At 39.0% G+C, this 17,516-nt stretch overlaps 1 protein-coding gene across 5 annotated transcripts in view; it reads right to left on the reverse strand.

Moving 5' to 3' along the window:
- Positions 1-1,316: 1,316 nt before the first annotated feature.
- Positions 1,317-17,516, reverse strand: part of LOC101470284 (synaptotagmin-2) — a 66,597-nt gene continuing 50,397 nt past the window's right edge. For 4 of the 5 annotated variants that reach the window (XM_012917803.5, XM_076878583.1, XM_004546268.4 and 1 more), the window contains 8 exons: positions 16,996-17,202; positions 16,501-16,661; positions 11,020-11,157; positions 10,623-10,790; positions 9,937-10,104; positions 9,302-9,419; positions 8,828-8,961; positions 1,317-7,757 (listed from right to left, as the gene is read on the reverse strand). In XM_012917803.5, the coding sequence (XP_012773257.1) occupies positions 7,542-7,757; positions 8,828-8,961; positions 9,302-9,419; positions 9,937-10,104; positions 10,623-10,790; positions 11,020-11,157; positions 16,501-16,661; positions 16,996-17,188 (1,296 nt within the window). In that variant the 5' untranslated portion in view covers positions 17,189-17,202 and the 3' untranslated portion in view covers positions 1,317-7,541. The remainder of the gene's footprint in view (positions 7,758-8,827; positions 8,962-9,301; positions 9,420-9,936; positions 10,105-10,622; positions 10,791-11,019; positions 11,158-16,500; positions 16,662-16,995; positions 17,203-17,516) is intronic. The other variant, XM_012917806.3, reaches the window with a different exon arrangement.

A 17,516-nucleotide genomic window follows, 5' to 3' on the forward strand; every position in this document is an offset into this window, starting at 1 on the left:
AATAGGCATGAAAGGCTACTTTGTACATGCACATGTTAACAGTGCTGCTGTTATTAGCAGTCCTGTGACACATTCAAAATGGTACACTTTCAGAGGAGATGATATTAATATTTGCCACACTTTCCTTTTTTGTGTTTTCAGCTGCCTTGCTTTTTTAAATGCATGTTCTTCCAAGAGGATATTTTTATTGAGCTAGTATCTCATTTTGAAAACAAATGAATGCCTGAAGAGAGAGACACCCCGAGTGCAAATGAAAATGCCGTATATATTTTGTTTTTTAATAGATATATATTTATTTATTTATGGATGTGTTAGTTTTAATCTTTATATTTTGCCTAGTCAGTTTTGTTTCAGAGGAGTACACTGATTATTTTTTTAGCTGACCCGTTGGCCTTCCTGTCATTAGGCGATTAAAATACAAACACCAGAATTGTGCACTTCCTTGTTATCATTGCTCTGTGAGCCTTCACATTAATTGGGTGGCCTTAAAAATCAGCAAAAGGCAGCGCTGTGAAATATAAACTGTTATCAGCTCTTTTATTCTGCAATGATTTCTCACCATTTTAATAGGTCTGCAGTTGTTCAAAGACTTTGTTGCCAATTTATAAGGCACACCTAGCTTCAGAGCAAGCCTGTACTGCAGGCCTTTTAACAAACCAGAACTTTACCAAGCTTCTGTTTTTGATCTGGTTATTTTTGTAGGCTATATTTACTAGTTCAATATTAGTGATGTCATGTTTTTATTAGTTGCAGTATGAAGGCACTTCTTACTTCTAATGGTTATTTAAGAACTAAACCCACAATGCAACAAAGTGTAGAGATTGTGAGTTTGCTTTAAAATAGGGTTTAATACATCGTGATTTATAAACTCTGCATTTCAGACTAATTTGCATGAAATCTCCTTCTGTGCTGTACGTGGTGTGAAAGACACACCAAGGATTTTGGTATCAGTCTTTTTTTCACTTAATGGTTAAGTTAACCAAGGTCCTCAGTGTTTCTTATATTCCTTAAACCATGTGATGGTTTTGGAGTCCAGCCATGCCACATTACCAGTGTTATGTTTGCTCACATCCACTAATTGAACTATAAATAAGCTACAGTATGATTCTGCTCTCTCTACATGTGCTGTAGATATACTGATTTACCGAGTGATTGTATATTCAACAGTCTGAAATGTTCTGAGTGGTGGCTTAACACAGACACATTACTTAATTCACTCTACTTAATAAATGGTAAAAGGATGAAAATGTTTTGTTTTTGTGACATTAACACACAACGAACAGAGGAAGAGGAACTGGGTATTAAACACAAACAAGTCATGGTAATTAAAAGGCCTTTATTTCCTATTTGTTTTTACAGAACTGTTAACACATATGATAAATTTGTAATAAGTTATTTGGTTCCCTTGATAACTTTATAAGGATCCCCAACGTTTGTCCACATAAGGGTCAAGAGGAGTTTGTGAGCAACGTTTGTGTCCAGTCAAGGGCTAAAGCATGCGATCCACAGTAGGCACAAGTACTGACATGAACACGCGCACCACGACACTAGACACGAAGAAACACGGCTAGAGGACACAACCTGACTGTCCTCTGATGCTTTAAAAGAGGATGAAGAGAAAGAGGTGAAAATAAAAAGGGAAAAGAAGAGTCTTGAGAATACAGTTGCATCAGGGATGAGGGGTGGAGGACTAAGCGCTCAAGAGGGGAGTTTGGTACGCTCCTGCATGTTTGGCAGTATACAGTATGTCCATGTTGTAAACATGAAGGCCGGCATTCTTTACGCCCAGCAAAAGCAGCTTCAGTGGAGAAATCAGTGAGCTTGCTTCCTATTCAGCATCATGAAACCGACGGTACATGGTTGGTTACACGTAAACGAGACAAAGACGCAATGAGAAAGCAAATGTGACAGTTTGGTGGCACATCTCTATATTCTACATTAAAGGCATACATCACAAAAAATTAAATGGCAGAAGAAGTGATTACACATATGCACAAGAATACAAAGGAGAAGTACAGCGAGTAATAGAGGAGACAAGACATCATGTTTCAAAGTGGCGTTTTTACCCGCTGAGAGGCTCCTCGACACATTTTGACAAGGTGGTAAAAGATCTGCTGAACTTTGGATGGTTTCCCTTTTTAAATCCCAGCGTTTGCAGAAAAATCGAATAAAACAAACAAACCACAACTGTGTGATCGGTGCTCTTTCAGCTGTCTGCACAGCTGAAAGAGCACACAGCTTCAGATGCGGATGTGCATAAAGATATTACACAGTTCCACAACCAGTAAGAGAACAGATTCATTTCCAGGTTCAAAACACAACTAAGACTGTTGTTTGACCATTACAGTCAAACGCACAAAGATGCACATTTACAATGAGTAATGTGTCCCATGCATGCAGACCTGTACTGTATATTGTATAATCCAATGCTGTGGTTTTGCACCGTGTCTGCTAAAGGGCATACACCTCGTCTTTTTTTCCCACATACCCAAATACACACAACTACCAGTCCCCCATAGAACTTGTCCAGCGGTCATGCGACTGCAGTGACCCGAGCAGTAAAAGGTACTAAAAAAAACCCAAAAATATATCTCTAAAGTGTGCTATAGGTTTACCTGTAATCACCTTTGCCTCATCATCTGAAGTGTTTGTCACTGCTCTGCGTGTACTGTTATTGTGGCTTTGCAGATTCAAACAGTGGTGATGAGTGAAGGCAACCGTAATCAGGTAGTGGCAGTATTTTTAGAAATGCGCTGAAATTTTGTGTTTAAATTATTCTCAGTGCATCATTTGGTCACAGTCTATAGCGTTAACGGGACAGTGAGTAAAAACTATATTGCATTAGACAATGTGTAGCGTCACACAACACACTGCAGATTGTTACCAGAACAGGTGTGGCAGTTTGACAGATCTGGCAGGATTGAGGTGAACTTAAAGGAATAGTTCCACACTTGGAAAACTTGCTCATGCTCTTGCCTATTATTGATTGGCTGACACCACCCCTGTGTCATTGTTTTTTTTTTTTGCTTTTTTAAGTATAAAGCTCAGCACAAAGACTGGAAAAAGAGGTTGCCTCACTCGAAGTAAGAAAATATGCCTACTAGCACCACTAAAGCTCACAAAGTAACACATAATACCACTGTTTAAAATGTTCAAAGACAGAAAAGAAAAAAAAGGAATAAAACAAACTAGAGGAGTGTTTTTTTGTTCCATCAACAACTGATTTCAGGATGACTAAATAACACAAGCTTCATATTTTAGTGTGGACTGTGGAATCAGTCGTCTTTTCAAACTCTCTGCAAACTGGCAAGTCATTTCCCAAAATGTGAAACTATTTCTTTCGTTTAATTTTACGTGCATGACATCAAAATGATTTTTTCTGCCATGTGCCTGCGAAAATCATAACTCTATGCATAGTTCTATGGGAGGGATTCAGGTTTAAAACTTGGATTCCACTATTAAGTTTCTCAGCTTTTGCTCTCATTTTTGTTGCTTGAGCAGTTTGCTCAAATAAAAAAAATGAAAAGAAATAAAAAGAAAACAACAAAAACAAGGGTAACTTCTTATTAATTGTACATGTAGTCACCAGTACATTCTAAACTCTGCTAAACTGGAAGAAGAGAAACTAGAAGAGTGACCCAGTTTGGTTCATAAATTGCACTCGGCCCAAGTATAGAACACGCTCTCGTATATATATATACATATATATATATATATATATAATTCTTAGCGTTATTATTGAGAATCTATTGTGATGTCATATCTATTATTTATACTATCAAAACAAGGCTAATCACAATACTGGAAAATCAGCTACCTCTATGAAACAAGGACATCAACAGCTCCGAAAGTAGAAAAAGACACACTCACTCTACTAAACTCACAACTGTTCTCAATGCTCACATATACATTAAATGGATTTTTGCCCTCTTGATGAACAAAGACCTCTGAAAGGAATGTAAAAGAGAAACACTGGCCAAGGAAAATGAAGACATGTCAGATTTTTTTCTTCATAAATAAACTCTAGCTACTCAGCTGAGCTCTAAAGAGTTAGTGCTTGAGTTTTATGGCTTTAGTTTTATCTTATTCGTTTATCTTGTATACATGTACACGTATTGTATAATAAACACAGCAAAAGAGACACAGCCGTGAAGTATTTCAGGTCATTTAAATAGAAGAAAAAAGTAAAAACTTCCAAGTAAAGAAGAGACAAAAAGGGATTCCAAGTCATTCGCGTTCACTGGAATGGAACTATTTGTCTTTTGGCCCCAGGAAATGTATTTTCTATAAAGATATGATCCAACAGACATCTTTCTTGGTCAGTGCTGGCAGAAAACTGACTCCTACAATCCACCTACAAATTGCACATTTATTCAGCCTTTTCTAATAAGTTATTTCAGAATCACACTGCGTCAAATCTGCTATTAGAAACTGCTTATATCTTAGACTTGGAGATCCCCTTTCCCAAACATTAAAAACCCTAAATACATTTTTTGAAATAAAAAAAAAAAAGCAATAGCAATTAAAATTCAGAAATGTGTCAAATATTGGCCTTCAGAAAGGTGCTGAAACAAAACAGATGGCAGATAAAAATAAAAATAAAAATTCTGATCATACAGAATTAGATAGCAAGCATGCGGCTACATTTTCATCCTACATGAACTCACACACAGTACTGGACGACACACTTGCTTAAGAATTTCAGGCGTGGAAAGGATCTTATTAGTAATATTATTCTAATATCTGTATGACATTCTCTCCAGTGACCCTCATGGAAAATAAATACACATTTGTTTCATTTTAGAAAATATACAGTGCATCTTTTTTCCCTTCGTCGTGTTATTAAAATGACAAATGACACCCATTTACGTACACGAGATATTTTTGCTTCGTCTCTAAAACATGCTCTTATGTACAGTATTTTGTATAAACATGCAGTATCAACGTGTATGAACTATGTATATAGGCAAAACTACACACCAATGGGTTGCTTGATTGCTTCCGTGTTGCCTTTTCTTTAGTGTTGTTTTCGTTAACTGAAGAAAAGAATGATGGGACGTGAAAAACTCAACTCCTGTCAAAGTTTGAAAGAAAAACCTATGATTTCCAACATTCATTAAATTCCCAAAAAGCTGTGGTAATGTCTAAAAAGCCGACCGCATTTACTTTACATTGACTTATATTGCACGCAGTTAATGGGTAGCTTTTGCCGTTGGTGCTTTCAGACAGCAGGATTTGCTTTTTTTTGTATGTTTTTAAAAAAATTTTATTCATAGCTAGCTCAGCAAGGAAGTTTATTGGGGTCCAAACACTCTACACATATCAGGAGCCTTTTCTGCTTTATTCAGACCTGATGAGTTTGGGCTTTGTTCATTCCCAATATTTCTCTTGAACAGAATATTAATATACAAATATAGAGAGCCAAACTTGTATAGCCAAAATATGCACAATATCATATCATTCTTAGACATCTGTGTTGGGCTTGTCAAGCTGAGGACTGTGGGTATCTCATGTATGATTCAAGCTGCAGGAGACCAGGACTGTAGAAGTTTTTAGACCACAGAAACTTAAAAAAAAGTATTTTTAAGATGTGCCCTGGTTCAGTTTATAGATTTGGACAAAATAAGCTAAAAGGATTTAAAATATCTGCATTTTTAATTTTCAGCAGGACTTTTTACTTTAAATTATTTTTTTACACGACATTTTGGCTCTCTGTACTGGACCTAAAACATTCTGTTAAGAAACGCATTAAACTGAAGGATCTCTCTGTTATTATCAGGTTCATTTATATGAGGAGACCCGTTTGGCATGCCACATGGTGCCACAGAAAAAATTCAATCTCACAACATTTTATCACAGAAAAACTACACAGATCAAAGAACAGTTTTACCACAGAACAGAAAAATACCCGATAGTGCAATTATATTCAACAGTTTGGTAAGCTGTGTATAAAATACACATGGATCAGTGCCTTCTTCCAGACCACACCCTCGCAATCAAGTGAGAAATATAATATCCAAACAATTAAAACGCATACGCAAAAAGCCGAGGCAAAAAAAAAAGCAACAAAAACAACAACAACAAAAAAAGTCAATCACTGTCTTGCTGTCTGTTTGTTTTTCTTTATTACAGCTAGCAGTAACTACTAACGTAAATGATTAAAGCTCTGGTTTCTAAGTGTACTTAAATGTAAGATTTTGATTTAAAGTGCTTAAGGAACAAAAATGTTTGAAGTCAAATAGAAAAAAAGGAACTGAGATAAAAGGAAAAAGAGATTAAAAAAACAGGGGAAAGAAAGAAATGAAGAGAACAACACTGCTAACTGGAAGGCGTCCCTGGTAGTTGAAAATTGCTTATTTTGTTACTTGGAAGGCTTGTCTCCTTTATGACTGTAAGACGGTTATAGGGATTCCTTTGAAGTAAAACCCTTGTGTCAAGTCCATGACTAATGGCAGTAGCACTGAACAAGTGAGATACAGAATCAGAGGCGTTGGGAGGGGAGGTGGTAGACTGCAGGCGGTAATCGACACCTTGTAAATATCATGTCATTGGTGCTTGGAATCAGTCTTTGTTGTACCTGCTCTGATATTTCCACGCTTGTTGTTCCGATGACAGATGCAGCCTTTTTGCACGGTGGAAAAAAAAATATACACAAATACCCTTTTTTACTCCAAATCCATTATTCCCTCCCTCTCCCCTGACACACCACTTTAAGGATAAACTAACACTACTCGTGAGCCTTGGGTCACTCAAAAAGATCTTGAATTGAATATTTTTCTCGTCTACTTGAGTATCAGAATAATAATAACCCGTTTAGAAAAAAAGGCATGGAGTTTCACTTTCCTCTCAGTTTTCCTGAGACGATGGGCGGAAGGGTAACTAATCAAAACGGCAGTGTGTTTGTGGGTAACTGGATATGTGTCTATCCCTACTTTGCTACCCACCTCTAGGAATGTACTTTAAACTAACAGAATCATCTAGTATGATAACTGGCAGGTGTGGAACATGGTGCACAATACACCTAAGGAATGAACCTGCTTGTGTTATTTCTCTATCATATGGCAGTATAAAGCATTTTATTATTAAGCTCTATTCTAAGCAACATGTGTCACTAAAGGGAAAAGATAAGAAGTACAATATGAGTGAATGTTGTATGTTTTATCCCCTCTATGACCAGATTCCCATATAGCACTCTTACCCTTCTTCATATTCTACTATGTATTCTTATAATATAATGGAACCACAACCCCAATACAAAAATAGATCTAAAGGAAATCAACGGAGCATCTGTCCATCCTGTAACTTATCTTCTTTTTTTAGTGGCATGATTTTATATAACATGATGCTTTTTTTAAACTACTCCCTTCATGTCAAATGGTATCAGTGGATCTTTTGAAGGGTGGCAGTGGGGAAGGAAGGAGGAGAAGGAAAAAAATGTGGAGAGGGGAGCAGATGTGCAGTTGGGGTGTTTGTCTGGAATATACACTGGGAAATGATGGGAAATGCATGGGTGGGTAGGTGTGGAGATGGTGTAGGTGGGTTTACTTCTTGGCATTCAGGGCTGCGAGAGCGGCATCCACCTCTTCCTCTGGCTGCAGTGGATGCCACTGGGCAATGGGGCGACGGGGGTTGGCCAGCATGTCGGACCAGTGTTTCAGCCCAGCCCCTGTGGACTTGCTTCCTACCAAGATCTTCCCAATGGCATCATTCTTGCCAATCTTGTCGTAATCCAGCACTGTGATCACAGCTAGGATTTTCTGGGAGAGCAGGAAGAAAGGTTTACAAAATCTGAAGTGGACTGTAGAAATCTGACGTTACTGAAAGATATTTTAATTGGTTACTGGTGTCAGAAGCCTGGGGAGTGTTTATGCTTTCTGCAAAGTATGAGCAATGCTTAGTGTATAGCGTCCTACACACCACAGAAAGTCATCATATACAATGTTTTTGGTGCTAAAGTACATATAACTTCTATTTTATAACACACAGCAACATGTGACAGTCATGAAAAGAACATTTTCATCATAGAGTCACATGACAACTTTCTTTTTCACATGATAAAAATATGTTTACATGGTCAGTGGTCCCTTTGGTCACAAGTGATAATAAATGGGTGTTAGTGTGGTGGTTTTCATTGTTTGAATAAAGTTAGATGAGAATATTGAAATCACTCTTATGTCTGTACATGAAATATAAGATGTCTAGTACCTCCAAAGCTCACTAATCATCACACCGATCCCACTTCTTGTGTACTCTACTTCACAACTACAAGTACCATCATAAATTTCATGAAAGACCTGAAAATTAGAAAGCCTGTGTACACAGGTGGATTTACATACTCACTTAACTGGAAAATACCACATCATGTTCTCATAAAATAAAAGACAATTTGGGATAGTGACAATTTCATATAAATATAACTGCCACACAGTCGTTCGTGGTATGCTTGATCACAGATTACTTGATAGACAACATTTATATAACGCTCGTTAAACAGCATGTGTTGACAGGATGCAGTGTTCATTGGCGTAACTTTGTGCTGAACATTGATGGGGTGGGGGTGGGGTAAATTCCCAGATCCCTGGGTAAATTCCCAGATGATTAAACATGCAACTATTTTGCTGGTAATACCTGAAATGAGTAAAGAAAATCAACAGCCTTTTTATGCAAGATAATTCATAATTTTATTGGGGGGGTTACATTGGTTGGGTCTAAATATTGGGGGGGTCATAACCCCCCTAACCCCCCTGGAAATTACGCCCCTGGCAATGTTACTCTTTCTGCACCTACTAAACGTTAAAGATTTGACAGGACTATTCCGCATCCTTACCTGCATTTGCTCAAGAGGGATCTCAAAGCTGAATGACTCATTGTAATAAGGATTCAAAGTGTTCTTTTTCACTGTCGTCTTCTTCTTCTTCAGCCTCTTTCCATTCTGCAAAAGGTTGATTTTCACATATGGATCTGAAAACAAAAACAGAGGAAAATCACGATAGAGGCTGACAGAAATCCCTCGCACATGCACGCTTTAGTCGCACTGCTTTAATGCACCAACAGATGGGGCCAACGCTGAACCCAGAAGACGTGAGGGTTGCTGCATGGTGACTACTGCAGCATCAGCACGTGAGCAGAGCAGAACCGACCTAATGGCTGTGCTCACATGCTTTCTCCTCCGCACAATGCAGTTTGCTACACCTAAATGTCTCTTTGCTCCAAAGAAATTAATAAGGAATAAAATATTTAAGCTTAGTACAGTACATATATGTATATATAAATAAATAAATATATATATAGAGGAGCCCACCTGACAATCCACCCACATCCATTTTCTTGAGGTTCTTGGCCTCCAGAATACAGATGGTGAGTTTGCCGGCAGTGGGGACATAACGCAGGGAGATGCAAATGTCACCCAGCTTCTCCGGCTGTGAGGACGAGGCAGGAGGAGAGAAAGTTAAAGCAGATCTGAAGCAGAACCTTTTCTTTGCACAAATACAGAAACGGTGTCATTTATATAACATTTTAAGTAAGCATATTCATTAACAATAATTCCTGCTGCCATTACTTTATTTTTAATACTATCTATATAGCTGATGTATCCAAAGTTAATAACATATCAGCAAGAAATAATTCCAGTGGAAAAGAAGCTCTGTAGCGTCACAGCATACATTACTGCTGAGACATAGGAAGAAATACAGAAATGAAATTGTAGCTATGCTATACTGGTTGAAGGAGAACAAAAAGGGAAAGACCAAACTCTTGAATGAGCTGCACAAGAATCCCAGAGGGAAAAAAGTATTTTGTTTTAATTTATGCTTAAAGTGGACTTTTATTAAAGAGCTTTCTTAGAATAGCCTTTTAAATAGGCACCTGTATGGACATACAGCAGGTTTTTAAAGAGTGATATCAGCAGTGTGATAGAGGTAGTAACACTCTTCTTACCTCTTCTTGATCTGCACTGTCCAGGTCTCTCCACTCCTCAATTGGCTTTGCCAAGTCAAGGGTGTTCATGGGTATTTTAATCTCTCCAATGACGTCATGCTTAGAGAAGCGATCAAAGTCATAAACGGACATTACCAGAGTCTTTCCTCCCATCTCTTGGAATGGTATCTGAAAGATAACAACCCATTTACCTATTTTACTAATTTAAGTTTAATTCAACCGGTAGCAATGAGCACACATTTCTAACGGTTTATGACAAAAGATACTTGATGTATAAAGATCAGATAAATCTAGATCAGACCAGTATTGGCTGTTGCCCCTGGCCTGGAGCTCAGAATTGTCTAGCTTCATAACATGCTGCTTCAGCACAGCTGCCTGTCCCTGACTTTGACAAAGTAAAGCTGAGTTGTTTTCAGCACGCAAAGTGCACCAGAGGTGGCCCTCTCCTTTAATTTGATTCTCTACCATATTCTCCTTGTCAGACACCTTCAGTGTGTCTGCTGTTTTTCATCACTGTTGAAAAGAAAGAAGAAACATAGTACCTGCTCAGCTCTAGAGGACAGAAGAGGGAAATTAGAGGAGAAGCTGACTCTTATCAGGACCTGTCCACACATCAAATGACTTGACATTCATGTTGTTTTACTAAGTAATTAATAAAGGCCATTTAGCTTTTGCTAGTAACTTACCTTAAAGGTAAAGGTCTCATTGAATACAGGATTCAGTGTTTTCTTGTGAACCTTTGTGTCAAACTTTTTCTTCTTGTCTGGGAGGACAAAGACTTTCACGTAGGGATCTGAGGTGCCACCGCTGTCCATGGAGAGGAGATCAGCGGCTTGCAGGATTCCCACAGTCAACTAGGGAATAAGAAGTTATGCAGTTAAGGCAGGAAAGGTTGAACTAAAACTAAAAACCCAATTTTGGTTTCATTTTTATTTTGGCAAATCAACTAAGAACTACTACACCAGAAGATGTGCTAAAAAGAACATTTAGCATGTGATGCTTCACACATTAGTAACTACTCACAGGGTCTGCTTTGAGTTCATTTTGACAAGAAAATGTCAAATAAACTACTCAAGCACTTGCCTTGTTCTCTTGGAAGTCATAATCAATTGAGTACTGCAGCTTCCCTAACTTTTCCTTCTCCTTCACTTCCTCTTCTTTTTCATCCCCAGTCAGTCCAGGTTCCACATCATCTTCTTCATCATCGTCATCCTGCGGTTTCTGCAATGACAGAAGGGGGGACGGTGGCAGAAAAAGGAGTGAGATGACGGTTCAGCGGAGCCATCTGTGCTGAACACCAAACCTTGGGTATCAGCAGTCGGGTTAGTCACAGCACCTACCTGCCACTTACCCCCGTGTTACTAGTGCAATCTGCTCATCGATGACCACGGTTGCAACCTGACTTGATTTCACTATTTCTTGGGTGACACCATTTGCTGTTTTTCTTTTTTTTTTGTTTTCATGGGCGCTACGAGTCTTTTAAATCTGCATAAATCAAAGGCAGGGAACTACAAACTGTTGTACAAGTGTTGTTTCAATAGAAGTGTATGTTACGTAAAAGACTGAGAAAGAGGGGCAGAGAGAGATTGAGATTAAGGAGAGAAACAACAGAATAAAAGCAAATAGAAAAGGAGTGAACGAAAAAAACAGGAACAACTTACATTGCAATGCAATCTAGTACAACAGCTCTGCTAAACCCTTGGAAGGTCTCAATTTCACTTCTTAAAGTCACTGTAAAATCTCAAATTAATATGACTCACTTGTGTAGCTACCAGTAATAGTGATATTACAAGGAGTGGACAAAAAAACAGAAACAGAGCAGGGAAGAGGACTTTTACTTTGAAGGAACAGCATCACACAGGTAGCTGCACAAATCCCAAACATGACTCATTTCAAATGAGTCATGTTAAGTTGTTTAAAAAGTCTGAAAAATTGTGATGGCGTATCCCACACAGAGTAACGCTGTATCAGCAACGAAGAGCCAATGTCAAAAGCAAGCACGTTAAAGGATATCATGGGATGCTTTTCAAAAACAAGTTAACATTTATTACAGAGCTGCTGCATTATTGCATTGCAGTGCTAGGTGTCCTTGCTATTTAGTTGGCTCCGTGTACAGTGTTTCCAACAGAGGCTGAGTGTCCTCACTGAGTGAATGTGAAGGACAGCGCTATCAGGCGTAGATGTGATTTGATCAAAGCACTGACGCAGTACTTACTGACACTTCTTGAAAAGCTCTCAAACTTGCTCAAACCGCGGTGATATTGGCAGTCTGGCAATCAGTTTACTGTAAGCCAGACTATATTAATGTCTGGCATCTATCTCCTCCTGACAACCTTAAATCCCATTAATGTGTTTACATTGATATTGTTGTTATGACTTTGCTTCAATTACTGTACTCTGGGCTGACTGCTGTAACTAAGTGAATGATTGAAAGATTTCATAATTTATTCCAGAGTCCAGATTTTCGAGCTGATGCAAATTATTGTCCCACTTAATCACACGCCAGAACAACATTCAGCAGCTTACTGACATTTAACTGCTCCTGAGATAATCAGGGCATGATGAAGAAGATAATTCAAATCTTCTGTTATCGTGCATCTTGCTTTTACATTACACCCAGTGACTCTTCAGGGTCCCATATCTTTAGAGGCGGTCACGACTAATCTAGCAAGAGCAATTTGCTAAGATATGAATCTTAAAGTAAACTTTCATTTTGCTATAAGATACTGGGTAATCTCTCAGCGTGGCCTCCTTTTCTACGGCTCCCCTCCTGAAAAAACACTGACGTCTTCGTGAGATCCAGCTACTTACTGATCTGGAAAAGGAACAGGGCATCCACACAGATAATGCACTACCGCGCACACTCGCTGCACAGCATACTGAACCCCACCATACCCACACGCACGCACGTCCTTAGATGCATACAGCGGCATGTTAGGACCATTCTAAGGGGTACATGATAACTTGAGAATTGGGAGAAAATTCTGTGATTTGTAGAACTGTGCAAAACACTTGAGCCATCCCTCATTTCTTTATATTTTACTTCCAAGGAGTCAGTGTTTCTTGTAATCTTTAAAGTGGTCTTGAGCAATAATTTCCCAGGCATTCTGAGAGCCTTGCAAAGTTTTTCTTTGGATAATTGCTGCCAGTCCAGTCTTTAAACCTGATCATTTTCAGAGGACTGTTTTCTTTTTTGTTTATTAAGCTATTTAACACTGAAGTATGAATCATTTAAGCATAAGAAATACACTTAACACAAGGAATGAACCAGTGTTGTGTCTACACATAACAGACAACTTAACAAAGAACCAATTTTGTCTTGTATCTTTAGGGACTTTGTTACAAGGAGGAAGTTGCAACATCTATTTCTTAAGTTGAGTCTACAAAAAACATAACAGTTTCATAGGCATAAAATAGCATTTTGCACCAACAGGTTATACCCAAAAAGCTATTATCCAAAAACTTGGAATATATCAGGATGGTATGTAGCATTATGCCTGTGGCAGACTGACGACCTGTCCAGCGTGTACCCTCCCTCTCGCCCTAAGACAGCTGGGATAGGCTAAAGCCCCCCCGCAACCCTGACAAGGATAAGTGGAAGAGAATGGATGGATGGATGGTATGTGGTATGACCTTTAGAAATGTGACGAAACTGGACAAGTGGAGAACAAAAGAAGACGTGGCAGGCCTAAAAAAACAGTCTAGCGCAGATCAACCGTATCTGAAAGTCAAGTTCTTAAGAATCAAACTGTGAAATTTCTGAATCATGGATGTTTGAAAATAGCTCAATGCACCTATTTCCCAACTTTCAAAAAAAGGTGGCTCAAGACTTTTGCACAGCACTATAAGTCGTAAAGTTGATTCAATTTTTATGTTAAACAGGAAAAAATGTTCCTGTCAGGGAACCACATCGCCCTGCTCTCCAAGGCTGGAGCGACCTCACCACGCCACATATGTGTAGACATCATATTATTGTGATTATGAGACAAAATTTCTAATCTAAAAAGTTTCTAATCCGGACGCTAAAATTCATTTAATTTTCTCTACTGCAGCCAGCACGTACGGAAGGAGCAGGAGCATTGACCCAACCTTGCAAACTGAAGCTAAGTGGAGGGTTTTTAACCCAAAAAATAAATCTTTTTGTACATTATGGACATAATCTCGTACTTAGAGTATTTTTCCCTCAAAATATTACACTCCATACCCTGGCTCTAGAGTTTTTTATTTTATTTTACCTAGAACGGCCCGAAAATGCTGTTGAACATGCAGACTTACATGCATGCTTCACACCCCCACTCACCCATCTCCCACACACACGCACACACACACACACACACACACACACACACACACACACACACACACACACACACACACACACACACACACACGCACAACCAAATACACTCACATTCTCACACAGTGTCCTACGTGGCATTTTGTATCTTTATTGTTGTAAATGCTTTTCATTCAAGCATGCCAGGCCACACAATGCAGGATCCAAGATTATTTCTGATGGTAAATGTAAATGGTTTATCTTGTGATGTCTTAAGTGTGGTAAAGGTTATGCGTTGATGTTTCATTTAAACGTCGAGGCCCCCAAAAATCTATATTAATGTCTCGAGTGAAATGTACACATCCACTGAGGGATCATGCTGAGAATTAGCAGTTCCTCTCGAACTTTCAGAGGGGGTTCAAAGATAAAGAAATGGTACGTCTGAATGAATGCCCTTTCAACTCCATGGGTTGAAATGTAAGCTCAGTACTGAGTTTTTATTAAGCAGAATGTGTACTAAAGCAGCCGGTTGACTCGTGCGGCATTAGGTTTGGATCGACTAAAATCAGGCTTTTGCATTTGACTGAAGATGTGGGCAAACATTCTGGCCCACCATTTCTCTTCAATGGCACCCAAGTGCTTCGGGGAGAGAGAGGGGATCAATGACTGTCACCTAGTATGTCAGCAGCATGGGTCATCCAGGAAAGTTACTCTCAAGTCAAGTTGTGGCCATTCAATGGTACCTACTGCAAGGGCATATGCTGGTCTTTGTCAAGGGGTACAAACATCTTTATCTGCTGTGGAACTCGGAGCATGTTTGCACAACCTGGGGTACACCATATTTATTTTATAGCTAAGTTAGCAAATCTTTGAAGAGGAATTATTTGTAAGACATCAGTATTTTTGGTCGTGATACACAATAGAGGCCTCTAATAGTGGAAACATGCTCCAAGCTCTCAGTGAGGTAAAGTTTCAGCTAATATTTGACAAATATCCAGCTTACCCCTTGCACATGCATGTTAGTGATCTCTAGTGAGCTGCTCAGTGCACTCATCATTCAAAGGCTCAACCATAGGATGAGTTTCATGTTCATTTCAAACCATAGACAACTTAAACAGATGTCTGTTCTGTTTTTTGTTGTTTTTTATGCCAAAATTGCAATCTCTGGATATACAAGACATAGCATTTAGTGCGGCATATCAGTTCAGTGGGTTTTGCGAAGCAGCTTAATCGCTCCCATGGAGTCCTCAAGCACCCACAGCACCTAAGCTTGCAAAAACTAAGGAAGCCATAGCACTCATTGTCATCATCACTGCAATCCAACCCCTCCAAGCCCAGCCCAGCCCAACCCCACTCCCACCACCGCTCCCACCCTGCCCTGGTCTGTGCTTACACAGAGTGGCCAGAGAGGGGTGCCGCGTGCTATCAGACCTACCGTAGGCAGAGAAGTCCACCACAGTCAAGATACACGGAGCACACATAAGACACAAAGCAGGAAGGAGGAGAGCAGAGACAAAGGAAGAGATTGAACTCACAGCAGACACCAAAGAAGGGTAATCACAGCAAATGTAGTTAGCTACACTGTAGGGACTGAGGAAAATGACAGACGGAGAAGCCCCCTCATTAGCACAATCATATCTTGTGCAGCAAGTCCATTGGAGTTTTAAAATAACATCAATTTTAGATATGTTACTGCACCTCATCAAATTATCAATCATGTTTGTGGAAAAAATAATAATTATAGGCCCAAAACAACACCATTGTACTAACTAGTAATTTAAATAATTACTCTTTCAGGACGAGGAGAAAAACAATGGCTGTTCTGTGTGTTAAAGTCTTGTCATTTTCCACTCAAGTCCCAAAGCATAAGTGAGAGAAAGAGCAACAATAACATTAATGACAAATACATTAAATGAAAAAAAGAAAGAGAAACAAATAAATTAAAAAACATTAACCATGGTGGATAAAGAATGTAATTAACAACTGTGGAGAAAAACTGGGTTAGAAAACATCAAAATTGTAAAGAATCTCTGTTTTCATCTAGCCTAAAATCCAACACAATTCAAACAGGCTAAATTATTTTTAAAGCTACTTGAGCAAAATATGGAAAAATGCTTTTTGTTATTATTTTATTACAATGCCAAACACAACACCCCTAAGCCTTTATATAATAGGCCTATTATTATAGTCATATATAGGTTAAAGACATTTGTTGTTAGCTTTGCTTTATATTCAGTACAATTATAAATTATATCAGGCAGGAAACGTCCTCCTGAGGCAGAACATACCTCTCCACCTTTCAGGTTCTTCATTCCCATGTCACCCTTCCCCTTCTTGCCCTTCTTGTTCTTCTTCTTTTTGAAACAGCACTTCTTGACGATGCAGAAGCAGCATGTTAGAATGAGTAAAGCGGCGACCACAGCGATGGCAATGATGGCCCATGATGGCACTGAGGAGCATATACAGACCAGTGTACAGATGAACCCACACAGAAAAGCTACAAGTAAATACTGTGACATTTGACCGACCAATCATTAAGCCTCCTGTCACGTCCTGAGCCAAATATATTTAGTAAAAGGTGGTAGGTTAGCAATTAGATCTAGTGAAAATTAGATTTCTCTGCCATTAGGAAGAGCAGCCAGTGATCAATACTGAATAAAGACATTAAAGGCCTGCAAATGCCTGCAGCAAAAAGAGAAAATCTAATTCCAAATTCATTGCTTAGAGTTGTATCAATGGGAACTGATGGCTGATCGGATGATTGGGGCTTGCGTGGCACTCACGTGGGATCTTGTCGATTTCATTCAGGAACTTGTTTTTGATCTCGTCAAAGGCATCATTCTTGCTCACTGGTTCGGTGGAGTTGTCTGCCGAGACTAACGCGACCGGCGCTGGAGTCACAGTCAAGGCACTGGCTCCCGTTGGCTTAGCAGCGACCATGGGCGTTGTCTGATGCCTGAACAAGTTCCACTTCATTTAGGCTGCACGTACTGTCCGTGAAAAAAAAGGGGAGGGGTTTATTAGTAGGGAGACCAGACCATTCATGACTTGTTCTCAACCAGCATAATATATTCCACCTGTGTGTCACTACACTGCCAACATTCACAGGTGGGTATTAACAGTTTGACATTAAAGGGTGGAGTCATTTGGCTGATTTTCACATTTTTTGAAGATGTTTGAAAGAAAAAACTACATGAATAAATGCAAAAACACACAAGTTATAATAAAGCATTAATTTACCAGAAAACAATCAGAAAGGCTAAAACAGTGAAATACTTTGTTTGACTTAAAAGATAAAATGGAT

This window comes from Maylandia zebra, linkage group LG20 (genome assembly GCF_041146795.1).
Source record: "Maylandia zebra isolate NMK-2024a linkage group LG20, Mzebra_GT3a, whole genome shotgun sequence".
NCBI classification, from domain to species: Eukaryota; Metazoa; Chordata; class Actinopteri; order Cichliformes; family Cichlidae; genus Maylandia; species Maylandia zebra.